The sequence below is a fragment of the Mesocricetus auratus genome, unplaced genomic scaffold, assembly GCF_017639785.1.
Source record: "Mesocricetus auratus isolate SY011 unplaced genomic scaffold, BCM_Maur_2.0 Super-Scaffold_100006, whole genome shotgun sequence".
Taxonomy (NCBI): Eukaryota; Metazoa; Chordata; class Mammalia; order Rodentia; family Cricetidae; genus Mesocricetus; species Mesocricetus auratus.
Genome location: NW_024429190.1, coordinates 23851644 through 23878779, shown reverse-complemented (window position 1 = coordinate 23878779; position 27136 = coordinate 23851644). Strand labels below are relative to the sequence as shown.

The 27136-nt window shown below is 43.1% G+C and overlaps 2 protein-coding genes and 1 long non-coding RNA gene across 10 annotated transcripts in view; 2 read left to right on the top strand and 1 right to left on the bottom strand.

Annotated features, from left to right (window-relative positions):
- Prom1 (prominin 1) overlaps positions 1-27136 on the top strand; it is a 103874-nt gene that overhangs the window by 41384 nt on the left and 35354 nt on the right. For 7 of the 8 annotated variants that reach the window (XR_005877738.1, XM_040747044.1, XM_040747045.1 and 4 more), the window contains exons 4-10: positions 1522-1548; positions 4881-5086; positions 11746-11866; positions 13917-13980; positions 15155-15244; positions 24161-24378; positions 26889-26963. Coding sequence is in view for 7 of the 8 variants with exons in the window: in XM_040747044.1 (XP_040602978.1) it covers positions 1522-1548; positions 4881-5086; positions 11746-11866; positions 13917-13980; positions 15155-15244; positions 24161-24378; positions 26889-26963 (801 nt within the window). In the remaining variant the exon portion in view is untranslated. The remainder of the gene's footprint in view (positions 1-1521; positions 1549-4880; positions 5087-11745; positions 11867-13916; positions 13981-15154; positions 15245-24160; positions 24379-26888; positions 26964-27136) is intronic. The other variant, XM_013112534.3, reaches the window with a different exon arrangement.
- On the bottom strand, positions 7985-8471 carry LOC101828002 (40S ribosomal protein S25-like). Its single transcript, XM_040747049.1, has one exon. It carries the CDS (start codon positions 8415-8417, stop codon positions 8040-8042), a length of 378 nt encoding a protein of 125 aa, XP_040602983.1. The 5' UTR covers positions 8418-8471; the 3' UTR covers positions 7985-8039.
- LOC121140813 lies at positions 15251-17343 on the top strand. The gene is made up of 2 exons (XR_005877739.1): positions 15251-15672; positions 17067-17343. It is a non-coding gene; the product is annotated as an uncharacterized LOC121140813 (long non-coding RNA).

The following is a 27136-nucleotide window of genomic DNA, read 5'->3' as shown; positions in this document are numbered from 1 at the left end:
TCTTCCCCAGTTATGTACTATAAGGGGAGAGGAGCTTGGAAATTAGTTACACTGGGAGGTTCTAATGGTTGGCAGGCATGGAACTCAAAGTTGTGAGTGGTATCAAGCATGTAGACTCACCCAGGAAGACAGAATGGGACTGTCAGGATGTTCAGGTGACCCTTAGGGACATGTGTATCTGAAATGTCCCCAACCCCAAATATTTTCAGCACTTCATTTAAAAATTATTATAATCATGCATATCATTCTTTCAAAGCCATGAAGCTCCACCCCAGGCAAGGAACAGTTTGCATACATTCAGATGTCCAAACCAGAAAACTTCAAAACAGTGAAATGAAGACTGACAGAGCCAGCTCAATTTATTTTAGTGTTCCCCACAAAAAAGGATAGGCTTATAAATTGAGAAAATTTAGCTTAAGGAAGAATTCACTGAGATATGCTCTATTTTCCTCTCATCATTGTGGGTTGGCTCATCTTCATCACCCATCACCATCACCGACTGACTGGTCCCCCATCTCTGGACCACACTGAAGAATCTCTGGTTTTGGGTTGTGGCTTTTATTTCATTAGTACATCAGTTGGTTTAGTTTTGGTTGTATGTGGGGCTTGCTCGCCAGGAGGTGGTATGACAGGAGGTGGCTATATGGCAGCTATTTCTTCTAGGTAGAGTATGTTATTTCAAATGGCAAGTTCAGAACTACGGGGTAGTTGGAAAGAAGATATACAATGTCCAGACTTCCTGGAGGAGGCAGCATCTATGTTTAAACTTGAATTTCATTTAGGGAGTGTTGGATGGCCTGAGTAGGGAGGCAATCTGGGCAGTCAGAGTGAGGAGGCAAGAGAGGAAATGATTTGACAGAGTGACAACAGACAACTTAGAATGGCCAAGAAGAATGAGGACTTGAAACTAAAGGACCATGATGGGAAGTTTGCATTAGAAATGGCAAACCTCTAATCACAGCACTCAGTAGGCAGAGGCAGGCTGATCTCTGTGAGTTTAAGACCAGTCTGGTCTGCAAAGCAAGTTCCAGGAAAACTAGGACTACACAGAGAAATCCTGTCTCCAAAAACAAAACAAAAGAGAGAGGAGAGAAGAAAGAAATAGCAGAACTTCATTGGATGTTATTAAACAAGGGAATAACACTTTCATATTTCATTCTAGAGGGGATATTTTGGTTTTTAGACTATAAGCAGCCTCATAATCTGCTTTATGAAGATCATGTAGCAAGCTTGTTAGCATCTATAACTGCCCTGTGATTCCCTTTTCCTTAATTGATGGCCATATTGACTTTGAACCTTTCAAAAACCCAAATATGAATTCTGTATCTTGACTCCAATCAAAACACTAATTCTCAAATATACACTCAAATCTATATTCCTTCTTCATGTTGAGCCTTCCATTTTGATTTTTTCCAATGTGGAATATGGTTATGGTTAATGACTTATGTGACTTTTCTGTTTTATTTTAATGCATGCTGCCTCTGCTACACACAAACTCCTCAACTGCTTTGATTTCCACAGCCAGAAAGCATAGTCTTGGCTTTGAAGGTAAACTGCATGCCTACTGTCTGTGCTATAGTGTTGTTTGTCTGAAGTGGATGAGTAGTGTTGTCTCTGTCAACACCTTCTGTCACCCCTGTGGTAGTGTTTATATTATTTGTTTTGTCTTTGTCTCAGCTGTCATATTTAATCTTTCCTTTGTCTGATGTCAAAATCTACATGTGCTCAAAGAGCTTGACCCATCAAAATTAATTTACAATTGCTAAATCCTGTGGCTTAGAAATCAAATCTGATAACATCCTAGTGCTGGAAATATAGATTAGTGATAAAGCACTCACCCCTCTGATGTGTAAGGCTCTAAGTTCATTTATTAGCACTGTCTGGTGTTTAGTCAGTAACATTGGGAAGGTTTGTATATAACATAAACTTTTTTCCTAAATTTAAAACTAATGCACTAGCTAGCTTGGAATACCCAATTCATTGTTGTCACCAGAGTTACTCTCTGTTAAATGCCATTCTTCCCCTCCCACTGTACCCCCGTACCCATTAACTATGCTCACTCAGTCATCCCTTTCCCCATACTCTCCCCCACACCAAATAAACTAGTGCACTATAAATATCTCAATATATCTTATTAGTTATGGGATTCAGAAAATATTTAAATTCCTTTAAGTATTAAATAATTTTGTTTGCTGAAAAATGGTAGCAAAATGTGTAAGTATGTGAGAATTTGTAGTGTTTAGGCTGATTTCTTAATTGGCTCATGATATTAGTCCTCAAGGAAATGCTAAATAGTCAGTAATGGGTGTTTGTAGACAGGCAAAAGGACACACATATTTGCATCCTCGGCAACTTCCCTTGCTTTTTTTTTTTCTTAGCATTTTAACTTTACTATTGAAGTGGACAGTATTCAAGTGTCAGGTGTACCCTGGTTCACACCTGAGTGCTCGCCTGGAGTTAATTGCTATCTATTGAGTATTGACTGTGAGCTGTTGTCTTCACTTTGAATCCATGATTGTTCACCCCTCTTGCCCTGGGAGGGGGCTCATTATGTTGATGGACACTTTCCTAGTATAAGGGGACCAGGAGCTCCCAGTAATCAACTTTCAGTTTTTGTGCTCTCTACCAAGCCATCACATTCGCTTCTGGCATTGTTGTCAGACCTCAATAAAGCTGCTGTCTGTACAGCATGCCATATAAGAGAAGAGACCGGTGGCATTGAGGCAAGGAAGGCAATGGTTGACAGTCAGCTAGTTGGGAGGATGTCAGGTTTGTCACCAAGTTCCTTTTTCTGGAAATTTAGGAGTGATCATGGGGCAGCCAATGAGAGTTCACTGACTGGTGGGCAGCTCCCCACAACAGGTGGCCAGAGGGTACGCGTGATCACAATCTTCTACCAGGAGACGCCTTTTGTTCTGTGCAGATTTCAAGAGCAAAGGTCATGTTTTCTCTGGCTGCTTTTTGTCACTGCTGTATTACACAGTGGACAGGCTGGAGGGAGTGGTGGCCCTAAGTTCTCTTTTTGATTGCCACACTCGCGGCAATGCAGGAAAACATACACCGTCTGATTGTGGGGAGATAAGGTGAGGTGGTTAAACAGGAAGTTGGATGTGAGATCAAGGCTCAGTGCAGGCCTGCAAGACAAGGCTCCTGGTTTGTTTCTCTCTTCATCTTAGCTCCTACATCAACCACTGCTGTCCTGCTTTTTCATCGAGTGTCAACCGTGGTTTATCGCCATTCTTTAGAAATCTGAGGGACTTTAGGACTGAGGGTGTAGCTCAGTTGGTAGAGTGCTTGCCTGGCGTTCATGAATCCATGGGTTCCATCCTCAGAAACTAGGCATGGGGACACATATCTGTTAATTGAAGTGCCCAGGAGGTGGAGGCCGGAGCAATATTCATTACTAGTGAGACCAGCCTGGGATCCGGGGAACTTTGTCTTAAAAACAAAACAGCGGGAGAGTGAGCAAACAAAGAAGAGAAATGTGAGTGACTTTGTGCCTGGACTGGAATGAGGGAGTATTTCATCCTCCAGGACAATGTACTTGTACACCCAAGAACAAACTAGCAAGGAGAATGAAAATATAATAAGGTCTAGTGATTCTATATGGAAGCTGTGCTGGATCCCGGGAACTCAGGACCAGTGTGGACATGAGCTTCCAAGCCTTGTACTCACCAGGCATGCCTCAAGGGAGGCACAGAGAGCTCTGCTTGCTGGTGCCTAGTGATTGCCTAGGCACTTCCTCTTTAATCATACCTATCTCTAGTTTTCACTATGACCTGATAAGAGCCATACTGTTACTCCCAGAGCCATATTGTCACTCAGAATGTCTAGGCTTTGTTAAAAAAAATTAGACTCTTTTATTTATTTATTTATTTTGGATTTATTCCCCCATTTTTATTAATTAATTGATTTTTTTGCAACCCAATCACAGTTTCCCCTCCCTATTCTTCTCCCAACCTCCCCTCTTCTTCCCACCATCCAATTCTCCTTTCTCTTCAGAAAAAGCCAGGTCTTCCAAATATGTTAGCCAGCAATGGCATATCAAGTTGCAGTAAGACTAGGCACCTCCCACCTTATTAGGGCTGAATGAGGCAATCCAGTAGGAGGAAGGGTCCCAAAAGCAGGTAACAGTCAGAGCAAGCATCCTGTTTCCACTGTTAGGAGTCCCATAAGAAGGCCAAGCTACACAACTGTAGCTTGTGTTCAGGACCTAGGTCAGTTCAATATAAGCTTGGTGGTTCAGTCTTTGTGAGCTCTGTGAGCCCTAAGAGCTCAGGTAAGTTGATTCTGTGGGTTTTCTTGTGGTGTCCTTGGCCCCTCTGGCTCCCATAATCCTCCCTCCCCCTTTTCCACAAGAATCTCCAACTTCTGTCTAAGGTTTGGTGGGCCCTGGCCCTCCAGGCAGTGTCATAGTATGGGTCTCAAGCTGGACCAGTCACTAGTTGGCTCCTCCCATAATTTCTGTGCCCCTTTGTCCCAGGATATCTCAGATTCTTTAGTGAATGTTGAGTTTGTCACTAGTTAATGCCATCCAACATGGCTCAAATCTTAAATCTCTACTTGCTCTCTTCCTGATGTAAAGTACCCTGCACATACATGTCTCTCTATGCAGAGCTATTTTTCAAGTCATCTAGAAAAGAAAATCCCTTTGAAGTTGTAAGTAAACTACTTCGCACTTGACCTTGTTCTTAGGTAACTTCCAGGCAATTGAAAGGAACATTAAACTCTCGGCCTGTAACTCAGCACTCCACTTTCTTCAGCCCAGAGAGCTTCTAAATGGAAAAACACGTAAATGCATGCGTACTGAGGTACTGACTCCTGTGGAATATTCTTTCTGGTTTGTGTGACATGTGCTGTGTCTTGCCTTTGCATTGCAGATTGCCTACTATGAAATCGGAGTTCTGATCTGCGCCGCCCTGGGGCTGCTGGTCATTATCCTCATGCCCCTGGTGGGCTGCTTCTTTTGTATGTGCCGTTGCTGTAACAAGTGTGGTGGAGAAATGCACCAGCGGCAGAAGCAGAACGAGTCGTGTAGGAGGAGATGCTTGGCCGTTTCGCTCTTGGTGATTTGTCTGCTCATGAGGCAAGTCGAGTCTTAGACCATAGCCATTAGGGCATTGCAAGGTGATGGGGAGTGTCTCTTTTTACCTTTAAGTCTGTGAGTTTGTTTTGCTTTTCCCCTCCTCCTCCTCCTCCTCCTCCTCCTCCTCCTTTCTTCTTTCTTGTCCAGATAGAATCTCACTGTATAATACTGGCTGTCCTGGTGCTCACTATGTAGACCAGTCTGGTCTTGAACTCACAGAGATCTAGCTGCCTCTGCCTCCCAAAGTGCTGGAATGAATATTAATTAATAGAGGTATTCACCAATACACCCAGCCTTTTTTTTTTCCTTTTTTCTGAGACAGGAGCCCATTACATAATTTAGGCTAACCTTGAACTTATAGATAATAAGGACTGCAAAAATTCCTGGCTGGCCTTGAACTTCTGATATGCCTATGTTGGCTTCTGAGTCCTGGGATTACAAGCATGTCCCCACCACAGGAGTTTAAAGTTAAACAAAGCAGAAAGGGACATCAGCAGCTACTCAGAAAGATGCCACTGTCACTAGAAATTACCATAGTCTGGAAAATACCCTACTTACTCCATGAGCTGGCCTTTTGGTAGTTTTCTCTCTTGAAGATATCCTGATAAATTGTGTGTGTGTGTGTGTGTGTGTGTGTGTGTGTGTGTGTGTGTGATGGGCACATTGGAATGTGTAGATTCAGGCATGCATATGCCATGACCTGTATGAGGTCACAGGATAGCCTGGGATGTAGGCCTTCTCCTTCCACTATGTTCGAGACAGGGCTCTTTGTTGTTTTTACACTACTGTCTCCACCTCCCATCCCCCTGTAGGTGCGCTGGGATGGCAGATGTTTGAGGTAAATGCCTAGCTTTTACATGGTGTCCTCGGATTGGAACTCAAGTTCTCATGCTTGTATGGCAGGCACTTTTACCCCCTAAGCCATCTCCCCATCCCCTGGTAAACTTAATGGCTAAAACATTTACCTCCCTCCCGATACCGATACCTCCGACAGCATGCGAGCAGGAAGCAGAGCCTCCATTTGCTAGTTGATGCAAAGGAATGTTGACAAGTCCCTGTAAATGTGTGAAGACTGTAGACCATGAAGAACTTCCTAGTCATTTCAAAACCTGCTTTTCTTGAGTTTGCTGGTCTGTTTCTTCCTGCTTATGAAGTTTATATCCACTCCCCTTTGTGATCCAGGATGTTCCATGTGGTCACTGCTGTTGACAGAAGTGTCCAGCTGATGGGCAAACCAGAAACATACATGCCTTTAGGATGAGGCTGTGCAGTTGGATCCACATCTATTCCCCACCTACACTCCACTGCTCTATACTCATCATCACTGTATACACTCCCTTACACTCCTCATGTCTACACCACACTCCCTTACTCTCTTCATGTCTACACCACACTCCCTTACTCTCCTCATGTCTACACCACACTCCCTTACTCTCCTCATGTCTACACCACCCTCTTACACTCTTCATGTCTACACCACAGTCCCTTACTCTCCTCATGTCTACACCACACTCCCTTACTCTCTTCATCTCTACACCACACTCCCTTACTCTCTTCATCTCTACACCACACTCCTATATACAGGTCATCTACACTGCCAGAACACCAAAAAGGCTACTTAAGAGAAAAGGAGACTGGGAAGATGGCTCAGTGCTTAAGAGTGCTTGCTATTCTCGCAGAGGACCCAAGTTCAGTACCAGCACCCACAGTGGGCTGCTGACAACCACCCATACCCCCAGCCTCAGGGATCCAACACCTTTTTGTGCCCTCTGTGAGCACTGTACTCAGTTGTATATACTCTTACACAGACACACAAGCATGCACGTAAGTAAAAGTAAACATGAATCTGGAAAGAAAAGGAAAAGCAAAACCTACTCATACTTTGAATTCTGGGAAGGTTTTGGATATCATTGTTAAATTAGCTTTGATAATGATTACCCTGGTTAACTAAATCAGGCTCGCCCTCAGGAAGATGGCTACCTTCAAAATTCATCTAAATATAGGATACGCTTACCACTCCCTGACTTGGACGCTAGAAGATTCTCAGAAGAAAACAAAAGAAAAAACCACAGATGGAACTGTAGCCTGCCTGAACATCTTGAGTCTTGTTGATGGGGATGAGAGATTGTGATTGCTTAAAATGTAAATAAGTAACATTTGAGAAGGTTATCCACTAAAAGCATCTATTTAGCTTTCACTGGCCAATTTCCATAGAAAGTGATAGGAAAAAAAGTCTTCAGATTCTAAAGATTTAGTCTGTAAAAGCCCCTAAGTCTTTACTCATAAGTATGTATGGGAGGAAATTATTTTCCATAATGTACAGACAGTTTGTAATGCTGTGAATAAAAATTCCTGTCTTCTCAAAATCTGAAAACATTTTATTACTCTGCACCAAATCACCCATTGGGTAGCCTAGCAATGCTTACAAGCACCAGGAAAGAGGACCCACTGATGGTTTATGGCCTGTTTGCCTTAGGTCGGTTTTTCTCAGTGTCTTCATATTCTAGTCATTGACTGTTGACTGTTAAAATGCAGAAAAAATTAATTTATATCACTCTAATGTTTGCTTAAAATACAATGACTATCAGAGAGTGTCCAAATCAGCACAAAAAGGGTTGTTCATTCTCTATTTTGTTTAAATGAGAGATTTAAATTAGAGATCATAGTTGGAAACTAGCATCAGTCAATATAGTAAAGTTTTTATCAGTTGCTAGTATTTACACATTGGGAGGTTTTATATAAAAACTCAGGTTTGCAATGTTTGTAGATGCTGGGAAGTTCCTGCAATACTTAGTGCTTTGCCAGCTAACTGGCATCTCCCAGGTCCCAAGCCACCCCATTTCCTCTGATGCTCTCTGTCTGACCATGAGAGCCTTAGACTTGTCACTTTAATTATTATTTTTTTGATTTAATAAAGCTTTATTTTTCCAAATGTACAGCCGATTGAACCTGCTTATGCATCTTCACCAGCAGCTGGGGCATCTCCACGCTTTGTGTTTCTGGTGTAAATCACTTGAGCTCTGTGCTTCGAAACCAGCTTGTTAAGTCCTTTACTAAGTAGCTCCTGAAGGGCTGCCCTGGCCAAGGAACCTGGAATCTTCAGTCTCTCAGAGACCACAGCTGGAGTAATAAGCTTATAATTGGGCACTTCCTTACAGAGCTTGTCATATGTAGCTTTGTCAAACAGGACTAGATTGTTGAGCTTGTCACGAACTTTGCCTTTGGACCACTTCTTCTTTTTGGCCTTGCCACCAGACTTGTTTACTGGGTCTTTGTCTTTCTTGGCCGACTTCCCGGCATCTTTCTTCTTCTTGTCATCCTTAGGCGGCATGATGAAGCTCGGAGAGAGGCGACGACCACTGCAGCCTCCACTAAGATGTTGGGAAAAAAGCGTCACTTTAATTATTATTATTATTGCTATTATTATTATTATCATTTTTGTTTGGGAGTTTTATTTTCATCACATTTGTGCCTAGTGCCTACAAAGGCCAGACCACCAGAAACTGGAGTTACAAAGCTACCATGCGGGTGTTGGGATGGCCCTCTGGAAAAGCAGCCATTGCTAACTGCTAAGCCATCTCTTCAGCCCCTGGACTTGTCATTTTTAACTTAAATAAACAAACAACTACACGGAATGTTTTCTGGGAAAGTCGTTAAGTTTGTTTGCAGAACTCTGTTTAGCAAAGATTTTGGTTAGAGTTACTGATAACATGATTTTGATTATCTCTAGTAGGACTTTCTAGACCTATGTTCTTGGCAGTCAAACATTGGACCAAAAGTTGGTTGTATGGCAGTTCATTGATCTGACTGATGATCTTGTGAGTGAAACCTTTATGTAATAAAATACAAAGACAGTTTCTGCTTCCACACTCTGCTTGCACAGATAGTGTGTGAGCAGATCAAGTTTAGAACATGCAAAAAGCCCAGTCTCCAACCACTTCCTTCAGACACCCCGGTCAGGGACAGACCCTATTAGGCAAAGCTGACAGGGAGGTAGGTACCGACTCATCTTAAGGACATTGAACTTAGGTAGAAAAAAAGACAAACTTCAGCAGGCACAGTGACACATGCCGTCAGAGGTCCCTGTGGGAATTTTCCATGGTGTATGGAGGAGAAAGGGCCAAGAGGAAGTAGTGGACATTTTCTGTGACCAAATGGGTCTGCAGCCCAGTAGAGCCAATGGCTGAGATGGTTTGGAGAGAAAGGGAGATTCCCCCAGGGTAGGTATCAGGTCTACTTAGGAGTGATCCTGACTTATGGCATAGATGTTTGAACCTGGCTTAGTGAAATAAAGACTTGTCACATTTTTTGTTTGTGCATGTATTTGTGTCTTGCTTCTGCACATAATTCTAAAATCATTGCGTCACTTGGCCTAACTTAGGATGAGGGTGTCATGCTAGTCAATAATGATTATCACTGAGGCACACTGTCTGCTTTGTATACAAATGTAAGTTTGGGACAGAAAGTAGTGGATCATTATGCTGTCCAAATGGTACAGAACATTCTGTCTTCATTTTCTGAGATTGCCCTAAGAAAGAACTCAAGCTTAAAATAAACAAGTCCCAGGGAATTTGTGGACGTTCCCTAGTCCCTATCCTTTGCAGCTTGCACAGAGCTTATACAGTCTGGGCTGAACTCCAACCGGTTTATATCATCGGGTCCAAACTGACCCTTGTGATGGCTGCTGAGGCTCAGAGAGAAGGGTCTTTGCAGAGCTAGTGTGTGTGGATCCAGTGCCAAGTCATGAGTTCCCCCTCACCTACTCATTCTACTGCAGCTCACCAGGCAGAGTAAAGGACTGCTCAGAGTCATCTACCACATAGGCATGTTAGGGCCACTTTGGGAGTCCTAAAGGACCAGTGCCTCACTGTCACAGGAAGACATGTTTTGAGAAAGAGATGCCACAAGCAAACGAATCACTCCTCCAGATGCATCAGTACTTTTTACTTGTTTAAAACAGTTTTTCATTATATGTCCATGTGTGTCTATGTGCAGGTATGTGTGATTGTGTATGTGTGTGCGCACGTGTGTGTGTGTGTGTGTGTGTGTGTGTGTGTGTGTGTGTGTAGGTATGTGCATGCTAGTGTGAGTTAATTTCAAAGCCATTGGATGTCCTGGCGCTGAAATTTCAGTTTGCTGTCAGCAGCCCAATGTGGATGCTAGGAACTGAACTTGGGTTCTTTGGAAGAGCAGTAAGTGTTCTTAAATGTTGACCCATCTCTCCAGCCCCATGCAGCAATAGTGGAATACCTGTCCTGAGTCTCGGGGGTTTGGGCAACATGGGATTTTTCAACGTAATCTGTGTGTGCATAAAACCAGAGAAATTGCTTGACAACCTGATAGGCAACTGCATTTTGTTTTTCCGAGGTTTGCCTGTTGCTTGCAAAATTGTTCTTAAAACCTATCACCATGTAGGCTTCATAGTTACAAAGTAACAATTTTGGTCCTTTGGATCTGTGTGGGAGACAGTTTTGTGTGCGTGTGTTTGTGTTGTTAACTCCTTGCTGCCCTCTAGTGGTCATATCTAAAAGTATTTTGTGTTTTATCTCCCCTGCAGGTTGTGGGGCGGGGGTTGCTTTGCTTTGTTTTAATTTTGAGAGAAGGTACCTGGACAGTTGAGGTTAGCCTGGAACTCTGAGGTCTCTCACCTTGCTCTTTCAAGTTTCAGAATTACAGTGGTACACCATCAAGTCTGGAATTTACTCCTAAATTTAAAACTTTTAATGTTCAGAGGCTCTGCTTCAACAAATGAACTAACTAGTATAATTTAAATAAAGGGATTGATGGTGGAAAAAAGATGCCTAAGAGCTTTTAATATGTTTAAATTCGGTCTTTTGAGATGAGTGAGAAAGAAGGTTTGAATTTCACACAATGCAGTTTTTCGGGAAAAATCCTGAAGGATTTTGGCGTTCCTTATGATGTGTATTTTACATAGAGGAAAGTATCCCTTTCATAAGTACATATTCAAGAATTCCCATGAAGAATATTCAACCATTAAAGAGCCCGTGGCCTTCCCCACAATAACCATGGTGGTTTTTAGCACCATCCTTTGGTTTGGTTTCGTGCTTTATATAAATGAACAGTGGGTGTGCCGCGCTTTCTGTGTCATGGTTTGTTTCGAGATTGGCACCTGGGCACGGTCTAGTATTGTGTGGGAAGGAAATGACGGTGGGCATATTTTATCACAGCAACAGGAAATGAACCTAGGCCTTCCTGAAATACCTTGTTTCTTTTCAATCTGGACAACACAGGAACTAACAACCAAATGAGAAATCATCAGAACGTCCCAACCCCTCCTGCCATCTACTAATTCCCTCTACTCTGGGGGTAGTTCGGGCGCACGGGGGTGTTTGTGTGGGCGCAAGAGGACATACACACAGAGTATATACGCATGTCCCTGACACTGCCTGAAACCTTTGCGACTTTCCTCCCGGCATTTGTTGTGGATATTGTTCATTTATGAGAGTCAGAATGCAGTACTTGATCCTACGTGGAGGCCTGTCTTCAGAGAGATCTTAGTCCTGCTTTGATGGTGTGCTGCTGGTGGCCTTAGTGGGTAGGCTGTAGTGGGAGGGGCCAGAGAGGTGACTGTTAAGCAGCCCCTGTTGTGCCAAGGCCAGCGAATCTTGGCCAACACTCTACTCTTCCTTTCCCTGCAGCCTGGGCGTCATGTATGGCTTTGTGGCCAATCACCAGGTAAGGACCTGGATCAAAAGGACCCAGAAACTGGCAGACAGCAATTACAGAGACTTGCAAGTGCTCCTGAACGAAACCCCAAAGGTAAACACCTGAGACCCGCATGTCCCTGTGTGTTTGTGTTTGGAAGCTCAGCCAAACCTTTTTTTTTTTTTTTAACTAACTGGTCATGTTTTACTATCGGGTATTGAAATAGCTCTCTCTGTGTCTTTTATTTAATTTTTTTATTTTGCATACCAACCTCAGTTCTTCCTCCCTCCCATCCTCCCCCTCCTGACTCGGCTTCCTCCCATTCTAACTTCACTCCAGAGAGGGTAAGGCCTCCCTTGAGGAGTCAACAAAGTCTGACATATCAAGTTGGTCAGTCAAACCTTTGAAGAAGCCAGTGAACCCAGACAGACAGGGGTTGCCCTTTAATGCTGCAGATGAAGAAACGTGGCCAGAGAACCATTCTCAAAAGTACTGAAACAGTTTCCATAGGGTGGGGTCAAGGGTTATATGTCTTTAATTATTTTATTTAGGTCTAACAAAATCACAGCACATATAAATATATCTAATAATATTAACAGTCTCACTGTGAGTGTTTGGGTTTTGTTATTGGTGGTAGTGGTGGTAAGTTCACCTGTTATCATTTCGTAGTTATTATCATGATGGAATTCTTTAGCTTTATACATACCTGTTTATTATTTGTGTAGATGTGTCAGTCTCCTTTGGAAGAACTCCCCCCCCTCTTTCTCTCTCTGTCACTCACACACACACACACACACTCACAAACACAGGTCATTTTGGAAGAAGGCAAACAGAATGATTAAAGGGCAATGACAGGAAGGAACTCTTTCTGTCTGTTTCCTAGGAGTGTGTTGATGTGTTGCCTGCTCAGAATGTGGTTTGAAAGGTATCTGAGCAGGAGCTGACTTAACTGTGTGATGCTCTTGGGTGCCAGCATTGAGGAGAGTCCACCAGCACCCTTGGGTCCTTGAACAAGAAGTGGCTTTCTAGGTTGATTCTTTCCTCAAAATACTGCACATGAAGTGTATCACATAGCTGCAAGCAAAACAAAAACAAAAACAAGCCAAAAACCAAACAGCAGCAACAAAAACCCTTATGGAGGCTTTTGGGAGGGTGGCGAGTAAAGAATTTAACTCTATGTGGCTTTACAGTCTAGTACAGGTGGGATTACTTTTTCCACACTTTGTAAACAAAAACTCAAAATGTTTTTCCTGTAACATCCTGAAGATTCCACAGGAAACCTCCCTCCCACTCCCCAAATACCAAAAGCAGTAACAGTGGCTCACAAAAATTAGGATTGCCTTCATCATCATATAAAGGTGGTAAATTCCTGTGTGAACATATATGAAGACCACTAACAGACAGAAATTATACAGATAATTGAATAGGCAACTGACAGATGGACTATAACTGCCCCAAAGAGAGCAAGATGTTTTACCTCTAGTAACTAAAGACATGAAAATTTAAACACTGATATGTGTTCACTGGGAAGGTTGGCAACACTAGAAGAATATTAACCTGGCCTTGCTGAGAGAGTTGGAAGCCGGTCTACTGCGCCACCATAAATAAGTAGATAAATGTTCCTTTAGAAAACCAGTGAGGAGTAATCAATACCATGAACTTGTGTGTTAAACTCTTTGTGCTAGGGGGTACATCCGTCCCCTTGACTCTGGGCTCTCTCTTGACCTGTTTATGACAGGGGGACACAGTGGACATGATCTAGGCTAGTTTTGAACTTCAGCTTCTAGGAGCTGTACATTAGATGTCTATCAGTCTCTGGCTGCTGGTGATCCTGAGGCTAGAGAGAGGGGAACCACCTTTGATCATCCATACAGTCCCCACCATGATCCACTTAGCCAGTCTGCTGAACCAGGACACATAAGAAATGACCACAGCTCGTAAATTTATAATAAACAAACACAGTAGGTAAGTTGGTACCAGGCTAGTAAAGTTTTGGAGTGTGGTGATCACAGTACTTGAAAAGATGAGTGTGTATGTCACCTCCTAGCTATTTCTTTTTCAAAGTGCTCTGAGGGGGTTAACTTCTTGTATCTTAAATCTCTGATGCCTTTGTATTATGACTTTGCACCTCAAAGGACAGGTGCCATGTAATTTTCTTTTCCAGCAAATTGACTATATATTGGTTCAGTACAACACCACCAAGGACAAGGCATTTTCAGACCTGGATGGTAAGTAGCATCGAAAGTTAGTTTGTGGTTTTTGTTTGTTATGGTTTGAAAGATGCCTTAGCTACCTCCTATAAAGATGCTTTAGCTACCTCCTATAAAGATGCCTTAGCTACCTCCTATATAGCATGGGCAAAATATGGAGCAGTTGAAGGTAGGAGGAAGGCAGGAAGAGCTCTAGAGCTACTGGGTGTTTGCCTCTTGTCATTGTATTATTAAACCCCAAATTTTAGGGGCTGGAGAGATGGCTTAGTGGTTAGTAGAACTTGGTGCCCTTGTAGAAGACCTACATTCCCCTCCCAGCACCCACCTGCAAACTTACAACCACCCATAACTCCAGTACTAAGACACCAAAAGCCTTCTGTTTACCTCCATCAACACCAGGTATACACATGGTGCACAGAAATACATGCAGGCAAAACATTTATACACCTTGACTGATAAATACATCTAAAATGAAAAAGTCACCCAACATTTAAGCTCATTTTCACAAGCAGAGGGGCTTGGCTATCTGTTTTAAATTTTTACTTTGCTTATTGCAAAACCTTTACTTTCGTGATGTCATTTTTCACACAGAAAAGCATATGTGACCCTGCTAAGTGCCCTGTTAAATGGACTTTAGAGATAGCCTGGCCCTGTTGCTTGATGGACCACATCTCATCAGAGTTCACATGAAGCTTGGTTAACTGTTCTCAACAAAAAGTGGCATTTGGAGGAACATGTGGTTGGCAGGATTGGGGCAGGGCAGAGAACTGCTGTCTGTTGTCCAAGGCCGAGGATGCTGCTTATCACAGTGCGCAGGACAGTCCACCACAGAAAAGCAATAGCTGGTCCCACAAGTCACTGGTACCACGGTGAAGAAAACCCTAGTGTGCGTGAGCTGGAGACAGTGGTTAGGTAACACAGCTCAAGATGATAAACGCTGTGTTCTTCCCACAAAATCTAAGCATCCATGAGAATAATTTCCCACTGGAATGTGAGTTTGAGGATTTTGATGCAGGCAATGGCATCTCCTCACATTGGGGTTCACAGTGAATGGTCTGGAGTGGAGGATGGGACATAAGGACAGGAAGAGGGAAGATGTCTTCCGGGCGTAGTCTCCTGGGGTGTGAGGAGAATGCCTGAGAGCTGAAGGTGAAGTTGGCTTGCCCTCATCAACCCCTTTCCTTTACTCCAGGCATTGATTCCTTGCTGGGAGGCAGAATAAAAGACCAATTAAAACCCAAAGCAATCCCTGTTCTCGATTCAATTAAGACCATGGCAACAGGTAAGCACAGTGGCAAAAGTGAGCAACAATAGCCCATCCTAGATTCCTGGCTTCCCAGGGCCACTCACATTGACTTGGATTTCCTCAAGAGTGCGTCGGGAAAAGAATTACAGTCTGGCCATGCAAACAGGTCTGGCAAAGACACAAGCTGTTCTGGTATGTATGATGTTTTTAAAAGCCTGTGATATTAAAAGCCTAGAATAATGGAAAAAAAACATCATTTGAGGTAATAATAACCCAAAGTTATGTTCACATGCTTACACATGGCCTATGGCTGGTTTTGTGCCCAGGTGGCAAAGTTTGGTGGGTTGTTGCGGAGACCAGGCCCACAAAGCTTTTATGACCTCATTTACTATCTGGAGTTTCAAAGAAAATATCTGTTGATGTGATGGGCATGATAGCACATCTACAATCCTGGCATTAGAAAGGTAAGAGAACCATGGCTTCAAGGCCAGCCTGAGCTATGTAGACAGTTATATAGGACCCTCGCTCAAAAAAAAATATCAAAATTAATCAATTAACTAATTAATTAATTAGAAGGGAGTGGCCTTTTGAAATCTTCAGATATCAATTCTGCCCATCACCAACCATTTCCTTTCCAGGCTAGGAAACTCAGTGATGTAAACCTCAAAGACAGGCCAGCCTCCTCCCTCCTTCCCTCCCTCCCCCCTCCCTCCCTCCCCACTTCCCTCACTCCCATTCTCCTTTGCTTACCTCTGCTTGTCTCATTCCAATGCTATTTCCTGTGGCGAACAAGGGTCTCTAGTTTCCCTTCCTTTTCTTTAGTAAATTATTGATTGTTCTTGTATATGTGAGCGTATGCGCATGAGTCAGGTGTGTGTGAACCACCGGGCATGGCTGCAGTCGGAAGACAGCTTGTGGGGGGCATCTGTGAGTGCAGGGGCACGTGAGCCGCCTGGCACACTCGTGGCAGTCAGAAGACAACTGTGGGGTGACTCTCTCCTTTCACCTTTAAGAGAGTCCCAGGGACGGAACTTAGTTTGTCAGGCTTGCGCGGCAAGCACCTTTACCTGGAGCTACTGTGCCTGCTGCTCTTCCTCCGCTAGGAAAGATAGCAGTTGGTTCCAACCCGTACCCGATCCTGAAGACCGTTTTTTTTTTTTCATTTTTTTTAATTAAAATTTTTTCTGTATGAGTGTTCTTTCCTGCAGGTATGTTTTCGCCCCATATGTGTGCTTAATGTATGGGGAGACCAGAAGAGGACATTAGATCTCCTGCATCTGGAGTTATAGAAAGCCTTCATATAGGTGCTGGGAACCAAACACAGGATTATTGCAACAGCAGGAAGTGCTCTTAGCCATTGAGCTGTTTCTCTAGCCCCTACCCCCCATTTAATCTTAATTAGCACTCTGCAGTTCCTCCTATGATCCTACTGTGGGTTAGGAATTCTTCATTATAATTTAAGGGACTGTTCAGTCTGTAGCCATCAAATGTGTGGGAAGTGATAGTGTTGTCGAACAAAAGCCTACATACCCAGACCAGTCTTAGTGGCTGGCATCAAGAACATGGGGGAGAGCTTGGAAGTAGGGTGTTGCTGTACCATTCACAGCAAGGCCAAATAGCGAGCCCATCGGGGAGACCTGATATGGACCAAGCTAGAATGACTGTAGCTGGATTCTAGGCATCCTGCACCCCAGACCCCTGGGTCAGTACACTGTCATCCAAGATCATCCCAGCCTTACAAAGACTGTACAAAGCAAAGGGAAGTCATGAGACACTGTGGCTGCTATGCACACAGTCTGCCTGCGCAATGGTCTCAACTGTTTTTAGTGTCTTAAGTAATGTTGTAATTTCTTTGCAGACTTATATTTATTTGTTGTGCTGCGTGAACACACTGGCACATGCCATGGCACTCATGTGAAAGCCAGAGGACAGCCTGCGGGAGTTGGTCCTCTGTTTTTTACCACATGGGTCCCAGAGATCAAATTCAGCTTGTCAGGCTTGGTCCGAGCCCTCACGCCCAGAACCATCTTGCCAGACGCCAATATTTAGTGAATGTGGTGCTTTCTAGATGAAAGGCAATGTGGGTTGTATTGTTCTCTGTGATTCACACAGTATTAAAGCTCTTTTTAAAGCCAGCTTGAACAAGTCGGTTTGTTAAGCTTCCACCGTGGCCAGAGATGTGCTTTAACATAAACCAGTTTTCTGTAACAGGGAAAACAAGCTTGTGTGTTTCATGTGTTATAAGATATCCTGTAGAGAAGACCACATGGACATAGGTTCATGCCAATAGAACGTCTTTATTAGCTGACTGCCATCTACACTGGATGTTCGGCACAGGAATGCAGTCCCAAGCTTTTCTCAGAGTGAGCATCCTAGGCGGACACCTCAGTTGGGAAGAACTGTCAGCCAGAAGCAGAACTACAGAGGCCAAAAAGCTAGGATGGTACATTCATTTGGGGGACTTTTCCAGAACTATGAACATTGATGAATCAGGTCTTTGTTTTATTTTGGCAGCCTACCTGCTGGGTCCCAAGGCCTGAATGGTATTTCCATCATGGTGTCAGTTATGCTAAGGTCTGAGGTTCTCTAATGCATGCACCTTGGAAATGTAACAGAAACATATGCAGAAACATAACAGTTGCATGAATACATTACATGTAGGCTTCAGGTCAGTCCACAAGAAGAGCTTTGAGCTGGTAAAAATGTTAACTGGATGAAATTAAGAATCTGAAAGGTCTTTTCCACTTTCTTCAGATGCGTGCAGCCTGGGATCGTCAAATGATTCTGAGTTACAACTCTATACATATCTTAGGGGCATGGCATGCTTTGACGGTTTTAGGAAGTATACATTTATAATACTGGGTTCTTCCTGGGCCCTAGCAGACTAGTACCTATAACCCAGAATATCTCTAGACAGTGACTAAATAAACATGTGATTCCTGGGCCATCAGTTTATTTTATGACTTGCCTTTCTTGTTTCTTTTGTTTTGTGAACCAAGATAGCTAAAATCAAAATACAGGACAGTGAGGTGAAACTCGGGGCCAGAAGCCAGCATGTGTGGCCTCTCATTATCCTCTTGTGTTCTGCTCTGTTTGCCCCGCCCCTAGGCTCTTTCTCCTTTTCTAGTTGTAAGCATTGTACAGAGCCTCTGTGTGCTACGGAGCACAGTAAAGAAACTGTCAATATGGCCACTCCGTTATTGGGGAAGGTTTTATTGTGGGTAAGAGATAGAAAATATCCAGAGGCAACCGGAACAATCCAGAGCAGAGAGAAAAGGAATTAGACTGAACATGGCCAATGGACTGGACAGCAGGCTGGAGATGTATGTGGGAAATCACATGGGTTTTAAGAAGGATGAGTAGCTGTGGAGAGGGAATCCCATGAATGGGGCAAGCCTGGAGTTTTAGGGAGAGTAGAGGAGAAAGTAGCAAGTGCCAAGATGGGGGATCCTGGAATCAACAAGTACTTAGGGACTGAGGGAGCCTGGAAGTTAGCATGGACCTTGATATGCTGATAAGCACTACAAGTATATGCCAATGGAAAGCCATGTATGCCTTCTGTCAGAGGTAAGGAAAATGACTACTGTTTGAGGATAAAAGCCAAGGAATGCTGGCTTTTACCTAGCTGCAAGAAATCCTTCTATAGTCCAACTTGAGGTCCCTTCTGGATATATGTACTTTTAAAGACCTGACTAGGGCAGCGTCTAGGTAGGTGGGAGTGGGGCGAAGGTGACCTCCAATATGCTCTTTGACAGTTTAAATATTATTGAGATATATTTAGAACAAGTCAAGAGCAAAGATTGAGGCAGATTTCAGAATTTTTCTGCTTGGGTAAGGGGATAGAATTATAGACCAGGGGTTGTACAGCCCAGCTCTGGATGACTCCTCTAGGTTCTGTGTCGATCTTTAAAGCTAAGTGGTAGCACTTAGTCAGGCTAGCTCACATTTCGTAAGAGCTGAGGTGTACTTACTGCCTGTGAGAACACAGCTAAGAACCACAGACTCTTGGTGTCCCAGGAGGCCCAGCTCCCTAATTCATAGTTGGTACAGATGTTGTGATAGATAAATGTAGAACTATGACCCTCAGGCTGCTGTCAGTGAGATCCTATGACAAAAGAGCATTATTTCCCCCTCCACTCTGTGTGTGTGTGTGTGTGTGTGTGTGTGTGTGTGTGTCTGAGTTTACATATAATTTTACCACTCACATTTACCTGCTTGCCAGAGAAGAGTGAAGCCACCAATTTTTAAAGGGAATTCACCCTATTTCTTATTCATTTGCACCCAGATGTTCTCACATCTTTTTTGTGACTTACAGACCAAAGGCCTGTCCAGGAAGACTTAATTGGCCAGAAGAACAAAGGCTGCTAGTTTAAATTTCTTGTCTTTTGTTTGTGTGGCTTTAAACCACTATAGAAAAGAGATTTTATTACCTCCTTAGCTCCAGCAGGGGCTCCAGCTGAACAAATCCTGATGGCAAATAACAAGACTGTGCTTGGTTATGGGGCTCACAAAAGAAAACCCAGACACATTGCCTCTGAGAAGTTTCAGTTTGATTGCTCTAATCTCCGTATCTCTTGTCTACTGTGAACTTGGTAGCCTCAGCTTTTTAACATGAGAAAGTGGCACAGAGTCTTTCAGTAAATTTATATCTAGAGTCACAGGAAGTAGGGAAGCTGAGATCTTGCTCTAAACTTGACTGTATTTAAAACTGTGCCCTAAGTTGCTGCTCTAACCTTAATTCTAACCCTTTGCCTTTGTTGCTTTTCATTTATTTATATAGAAATAGTAGATTAGTTACTCTTCTGTTGCTATGATAAGATGTCATGGCCAAAGGGAACTTAAGGAAGAGATCATCTGGGCTTGCAGTTTCCCACCAGAGACAATGGCAGGGAACATGTGATGGCATCAGATCTTTACACAGGAAACAGAGACCGAGGGACAAGACCATAAACACTCACTACCCACCCCAGTAATGTACTTCCTACAGAAGGGCTTTACATCCTATAAGTTCCAGAGCTTCCCCAAACAACACCATTCACTAACTAGCAACCATGTTTTCAAATGCCTGAAATTGTGGGAACATTGCTCATCTAAGCCACCACATTGCACTCCTTGACACCCACAAGCTTCTGGTCATATCATAATGCAAAATGCATTTAGTCCATCGTCAAAAGTCCCCATTGTAACTGTTACAGCTCATATAGAAAAGTATTCTGACGCTCAGGAGCCAAGAAATACCACAGGTCACAGTAAGCATAACAGCTTACAAGGATTCCCTAGTGTAACAGCTCTGCACCACTCTGTTCTGCTCCACCCAGGGTCCCTCTCTGAGCTCAAGGGACTGAAGTCTGACCAATTACTACCCTGAAAATCTTCTCCCTGGAAAGGCTCTGCCCTGAAGAAGCCCTGTATAAGCCCTGTGACTGTTTAGTTTGCTGCTGTCTTCTACCCTGGCTGAGGCAGCCACTCTCCTGGATTCTTCCCTTCCAGTAAATCTCTTGAATGAGGTTTAGGTGAGCTCAGATTGGCTAGATCTCATGCTCAGCAACTGGTTGCTTTTCTTCTCAGGGATTAGTTTGTTTTCTTGTTCAAGGATTGGTTGGTTTTCTGCTTAGTTGGTCAGAGTCAGATTTGGCTCTGGTTTCAGGAACAAAGCGCATTTCTTTCACTGTCACTTTTTAGCTTTTTGGCTCTAATTTCAGGGCCAGGGTATATTTCTCTCACTAGCTCTGGTCTGGGGGTCAGGGTGGGTTTCTTTCACTGGTTCTGTTTCAGGGTCAAAGTGGGTTTCTTCGGCTGGCCCTTTTACCCATAGTCTTGAACAGTCTACACATTGTTCAAAAGTCCAAAGTGTCTTCAGAGACTCAAAGCAATCTCTTAACTGTGACCCTATAAAATTAAGAAAAACAAACAAGCAAACAAACCTAACAACAACTACAAATTTCATATTTCCAGTATACAATGGCACAGAATATACATTCCCATTCCAAAATGGAGGAATGGGGACGTAGCTTGTGTAGCTATCCTAATATCTAACAAATTAGACTTCAAATTAAAGTTCATCAAAAGAGATGAAGAAGATCATTTCATGTTTGTCACAGGAAAATTCCATCAAAATGAAGTTTCAATTCTGAACATCTATGCCCCAAATACAAAGACATTCAGATTCATTCAAGAAACATTACTAAAACACAAATCACACATAAAAACCCCCCCCCCCACACACACTTATAGTACAAGACTTCAACACCCCACTGTCACCACTGGACAGGACGACTAGACAGAAACTTAACAAAGAAGTAAAGGAACTAACAGAAGTTATGACTCAATTGGGTTTAACAGACATCTATAGAACATTCCATCCAAACACAAAATAATATACCTTCTTCTCAGTGCCGCATGGGACCTTCTCTAAAATTGACCACATACCTGGCAACAAAGCAAACCTCAGCAGATACAAAAAATTGGAATAATCCCCTGCATCTTATAGGATCACCATGGTTTTAAGTTAAAATTCAATAACAACACAAACTACAGAAAGCCTACAAAATCATAGAAATTGAACAATACTCAATTACATCACTCCTGGGTCAAGGAAGAATTAATAAAAAGAAATTAAAAACCTAGGATTCAATGAAAATGAAAGCACAACATACCCAAACCTATGGGACACTCTGAAAACAGTGCTAAGAGGAAAGTTCATAACACTACGTACTCACATGAAGAAACTGGAGAATAGTCACACTAGAGACTTAACAGCACAACTGAAAGCTCTAGAACAAAAATAAGCAAACTCACCAAGAAGGAGTAGACAGCAGGAAATAATCAAATTGAGGGCTGAAATCAATAAAGTAGAAACTAAGAAAACAATACAAAGAATCAAACAAAGAGTTGGTTCTTCCAGAAAATCAACAAGATAGATAGCCTTTATCCAAACTAAACAAAAGGCATAGAGAATATGTAAATTAACAAAATCAGAAATGAAAAGGGGGACAGAATGGACAGTGAATAAATCCAGAGAATCATCAGGTCAAATTTTGAAAATCTGTACTCCACAAAATTGGAAAATTTAAAGGAAATGGTCAATTTTCTGGATAGGTATCACTTACCAAAATTAATTAAAAGTATTAAGGCTAAGATTCATTTAGATTCTGGCCTCAAGGTGGCAGCAGCCACTGGTACTCTCAATGCCACTCCAAGGAGCTTGAGAGACCTTCAGAGGCTTCTAGGGGAGATGATGAGGAAGAGTATGAGTCTATAGACGATGAAGTATCTCTGGAACAACTAATAAAAGGCAGGTCTTCGGGGAAGACGCTTTTTAAAGGTGGCACCATGAAATGGGAGATAAAGATTGCAGAGAGGAGAGGGGCAGAAGAAGGGAAACTGGAGATGCAGCAGCAGCGGGGGTGGGTATGGGAACACGGCTATGGTGGACAAAGGAGCAGGTAGCTGTGGACTAGGACAGGCAGGGTGCTGGGAAGCAGCCTAGGAGCTCACACAAGTGCTGCCCAGCTGCACAAACACCCTGGCTCTGTGCAACAAGATCTCCGAGATGAAGAACGAACCATTCATTGTCTGGATTAAGCCTCCCACAAAGACCTCCATGGTCCGTTCTGCCTCTGAAGGCCGTCTTGACACCCATGGTCAATGTTGCCGCCAGAGACCATGTGAATGTGTGTGTGATTTGTGCTGCCACTAGAATCTGTCTTGATGTTCGTGGTCCGTGCTAGAACCATGTGGAAGTCGGTGATCCCTGCTGCCACTGGCTGTTATGGTAAAGGAAGCTTTTTTTGCAGTGATATTGATAACTACAGACTCATAACTAAGAATAAGACACAATGCCGAGCAGTGGCTGTGCCTCAGGAGGCAGAGGCGAGCCTGGTCTACGAAGCCAAACAAAGAAACCCTGTCTTGAAAAACAACAACAACAAAAAGTATTATAAGAGGCATTGAAGGCTTCTGTGGTAACCCTCACGTGGGGGGGGGGAGAAGAAACAGTTAAGACAGAAAGTCATTGAAGAGACCTTAAAAATTATGATAAAGATGCTGAAGTGTAGCTCTTCAGAGTTGATGGCTTCTGGGGGCACGGATGGGAGTGGGGAAGGACTCAGAGATCCCTAAGGGACTGGCCACTAGGAATTTGACCATGCTCAGATAAGTATATGGGCAATACAACTTGGACTTGATATATTTTTTCTTTGGGGGTACTGGGCTCAAGGATAGGAGAGTGGGCCTGGGAGGAATGGGAAGTGAGTGTAATCAGGATGCATTGCATGAAATTCTCAAGAAATAATTAAAAATTTTGTTGGGAAAAAACTAAAGCTGGTGTAAAAGATAATGGGCTTTCTTATGCCTTTTTTCTCTTTTCTTCATTTGTATACATAATGTGTGTGTGTGTGTATTTATTTTGTGGGGGGGCAGATGCTATACTTCAGGGGACAGCTGGAGAGAGTTGGTTCTCTTCTTCTGTCAAGTAGACCTCAAGGACTGAACTGGGCTTGTCAGTCTTGGAAGCAGGCACCTTTACTCCATGAACCAGCTTGCCAACCTTCAGCATGGCTTTTTCCTCAGTTTGTGTCTTTATACTTTGTTCTCACGTGATGCCCTCCCCCAATACCTTCCCCTCACCACCTGTCCATTCCTGACTGGTACATGCTAACTGTCTTATTAGTTATAGCTCTTACAAGGATATGATTGATCCTTATGTGGATTAAACTGCTATGTTGACCAGATAGTGGTGCTCAAGGTGTCCCCATGAAATTCCTCGGTTTGTGCTCAACTGCTTAATAAAAAGAGAGAGCCATGGGGAGCCGAGCTGGGTGAAGGGGCTGGCGAGGAGCTCTTATTTCTTTTGTGTGTCCTGTCCCATTGCCTTTGCAGCTGTCTGAACTCATCTCCAGTTTTTCTGAGGCACTCGTGTGGCCCGCTCTGATTCTGGCTGTGTCCCTACAGCCATCAAGCAGACCAGGGATGCCCTGCAGAGCATGAGCAGCAGCCTGAAGAGCATAAATGATGGAAGCACACAGCTCAGTGCCAACCTCACCTCTGTGAGAAACAGCGTCGAGACTTCACTCAACAGCAGCGACTGTGCTGCAGACCCAGCCAGAAGGATCTGTGATAGCATCAGATCAGGCCTAAGCAATCTGGGGAGCAACCACGACTCAACTCAGGTGAGCGAGCGTGAGCTTGCCACAGTCAGGGGAGCTAGAGGAGGTCGAGTAGGGCTAAGACTGGGTGCACCTGTCAGGAGCACAGTAGCCTGGGCTGGAAAACAGTAACCCCCACCTCCCCAGTGCTCTGTGAGTCCTTTCAGGACATCTAATCTCTATGCTGGAATGGACGCAACTGAAGTTAAAGGGGGAGGGGACATTTGAGCAGTTCTGTACCAACTGATGATTTATCAAGGTAAATTTAGATAGAAAAAGAAGACCAGAATACTTGCTCTTCTTTAAATGGCTTTCAAAACTAGACACATGGTGATGTGGGGAAGTGGCTAAATGGCTCAGCAGGTAAGAACACTTGCGGCTCCTGGAGAGGACTTGAGGTCAGTTCCAAACACTCATGTCAGGTAGCTCACAGCTGCCTGTGACTCCAGATCCAGGGGCTCTATCGCCCTCTTCTGGCCTCCAGATGCACTGCACGCACATGCTTATGATATTAATTATACTTCATATATTAATTTTCACATTTACCATTCATATTCTGTATAAAGTATTATTTTAACATACTTTTCCACTTTCATATTTTGAGTCAGTTTTTCTGTTATAAAGCTTCATATGTACTATAATTGTCTGCATGTCTACTGAGTTACTTTTGGAGTCAAGTTAACTTTTAAAGGTCGGTTCTATGTCAGCTATTTGAAATGCGCCTTTAGAGAGGGTGATATTATATGCTTTGTTGTTGCAGTTTGTCTTTCACAACAGTCTCACGGTTGCCTGGAATTTGTTAAGCAACTTTACCTTCCTGCCTTCCCCTTCCTAGTTCTGGGAATAGTTAGATATAGGCATATAGGCATACACCACCACACCTGGCACTTTTTCCTTTTCTCTATGTGCTTTTTGCATATGTGGGAAGGTAGTTAATATATGTCACTGACACTTGGACACTGTCTCCAAAGTGTTCTAGTTTCCTTTGTACTGTTGTCATATAACACTTTGACCAAAAGCAACTTGGAGGAGAAACAGTATACTTCCAAGTCCCTGTTTACCCTTACAGGAAATCAAGCAGGAATTTGAAGCAGAAACCATGGGAAAATATTACTTGCTGGCTTTCTCAAAGCCTTGGATTTATCTAGTTTTCTTATACAGCCCAGGACCACCTTCTTAGGGAATGGTGACTCCCACAGTGGGCTGGGCCCTCCAACATCAGTTACTAATACTTGCTCCAGGTCAATATGATCTGGACAGTTCCTCAGCTCAGGTTTCCTTCTCAGATGACTTGGCTCCTGTTTTATCAAGTTGACAGTGAAACACAACTAGGACATCCCTCTCAATTTGATCTGTTTCTTCAAATGTTTATATAAAGTGTATAGAGTTATTTTCTCAAACACTGTCTGTGATAAGCTGCAGGCCTGTTCCTGTTATACCTAAATAGTTAAAAATGTTTCTAAACTTTGCATAATCATCATGTGCACATCCGAGTTAAGACACAAGACACCGTCTACTCTACACTTTCTCCTCAGATGTTGCCAAGTTTTTAATGAAAGTGCACGTACAAATGGGATCTTGCGTTGCCGGCAATGTTGGGTCTTTCTTCCCTCTTCAATCTGGGGGTTGACTCTCAGTCGTTTTCTGTTTCAACACTGGCATTTTTGAAAACTCCATTTGTTTTGTAGGGTGGCCTTCAGTTAGTTTTATGTGTAACCTCATGAGGAGGCTTGGGTTCTCCACATTCACCAAGGAATGTTGTGTCAGAAGCGATGTTGTATCCTGTTGAGAGCACCATGGTGTGGGTCCCAGGTGCCAAGAGCTATCATACTTGGAATTCATGTGTAATTCTGGACTTAGAAAATGGTTCCAGACTTCTAGCCAAGGAACCCACCAAATGCATTGTTTAATTTTAATAATATTTGTTTATTTTATAATCTTTTTATTTGTCTTTTTAGTGTAGTTTAAAGTTGAGGATCCAACCCAGAGCCAGGCACATGTGTTTCACCTCATTTAGACTATAGCCTAACCTCCAGTTTTTACTTTTGAAAGTGAGTTTGACAAGTTTGTTTATAACTTTGTTCAACAGTCTTCAGCACTAGCAGTCATGCGGTCACACATACTTTACCTGTACCTCATTAGCTGAGTACAGCGGACCCATAAACTTTAAAAATCAGTACTCATAGGCCAGGCTATGGTGGTGGGACATGCCTTTGTTCCAGCACTCAGGAGGCAGAGGCAGGAGGATCTCTGTGAGTTTGAGGCCAGCCTAATCTGTTCCAGGACAGCTGGGACTGTTACACAGAGAAACACTGTTTAAAAAAATAATAACAATAAAAATAAATCAGTGGTCGAAGATGCCACTCTGTACAGAGTGTGATTTCCCCAGACTGTATCCTATTTTCAAAAGAAAGTGAAGTCAGGTCTTTCAAGGTCAGCACCCTGGGATCTGGATATCAGATGGCTTCCTTTTTTTGTGACCGTTAACTTGGGGATAATTACCTTTTCTTATTCTTTGTTTCATAAATCTTCAGCTCCCATCTGTGGATGGAGAACTCAACACTATTAATGACATCTACAAAACTGATCTGGAGAGCCTCATCACAAAGGTATGCTCCTTGGAACAAGTAAGGTAGCTGACTTCATATCAAGGGCAGTCTTCATATCAAGAACATAGGAAACAGCGAAATTCCGTGACTGTCTTGACCTCTGCTTTCTTGGGTTTGGTTGTGGGTGCAGAATAGCACTCACCTTATTCCCAATACAGAGAGCTGTTCCACTG

Bases quoted from the DNA above. Each gene is read 5' to 3' on its own strand.
- LOC101828002 (XM_040747049.1), bottom strand. From the start codon at position 8,417: ATGCCGCCTAAGGATGACAAGAAGAAGAAAGATGCCGGGAAGTCGGCC.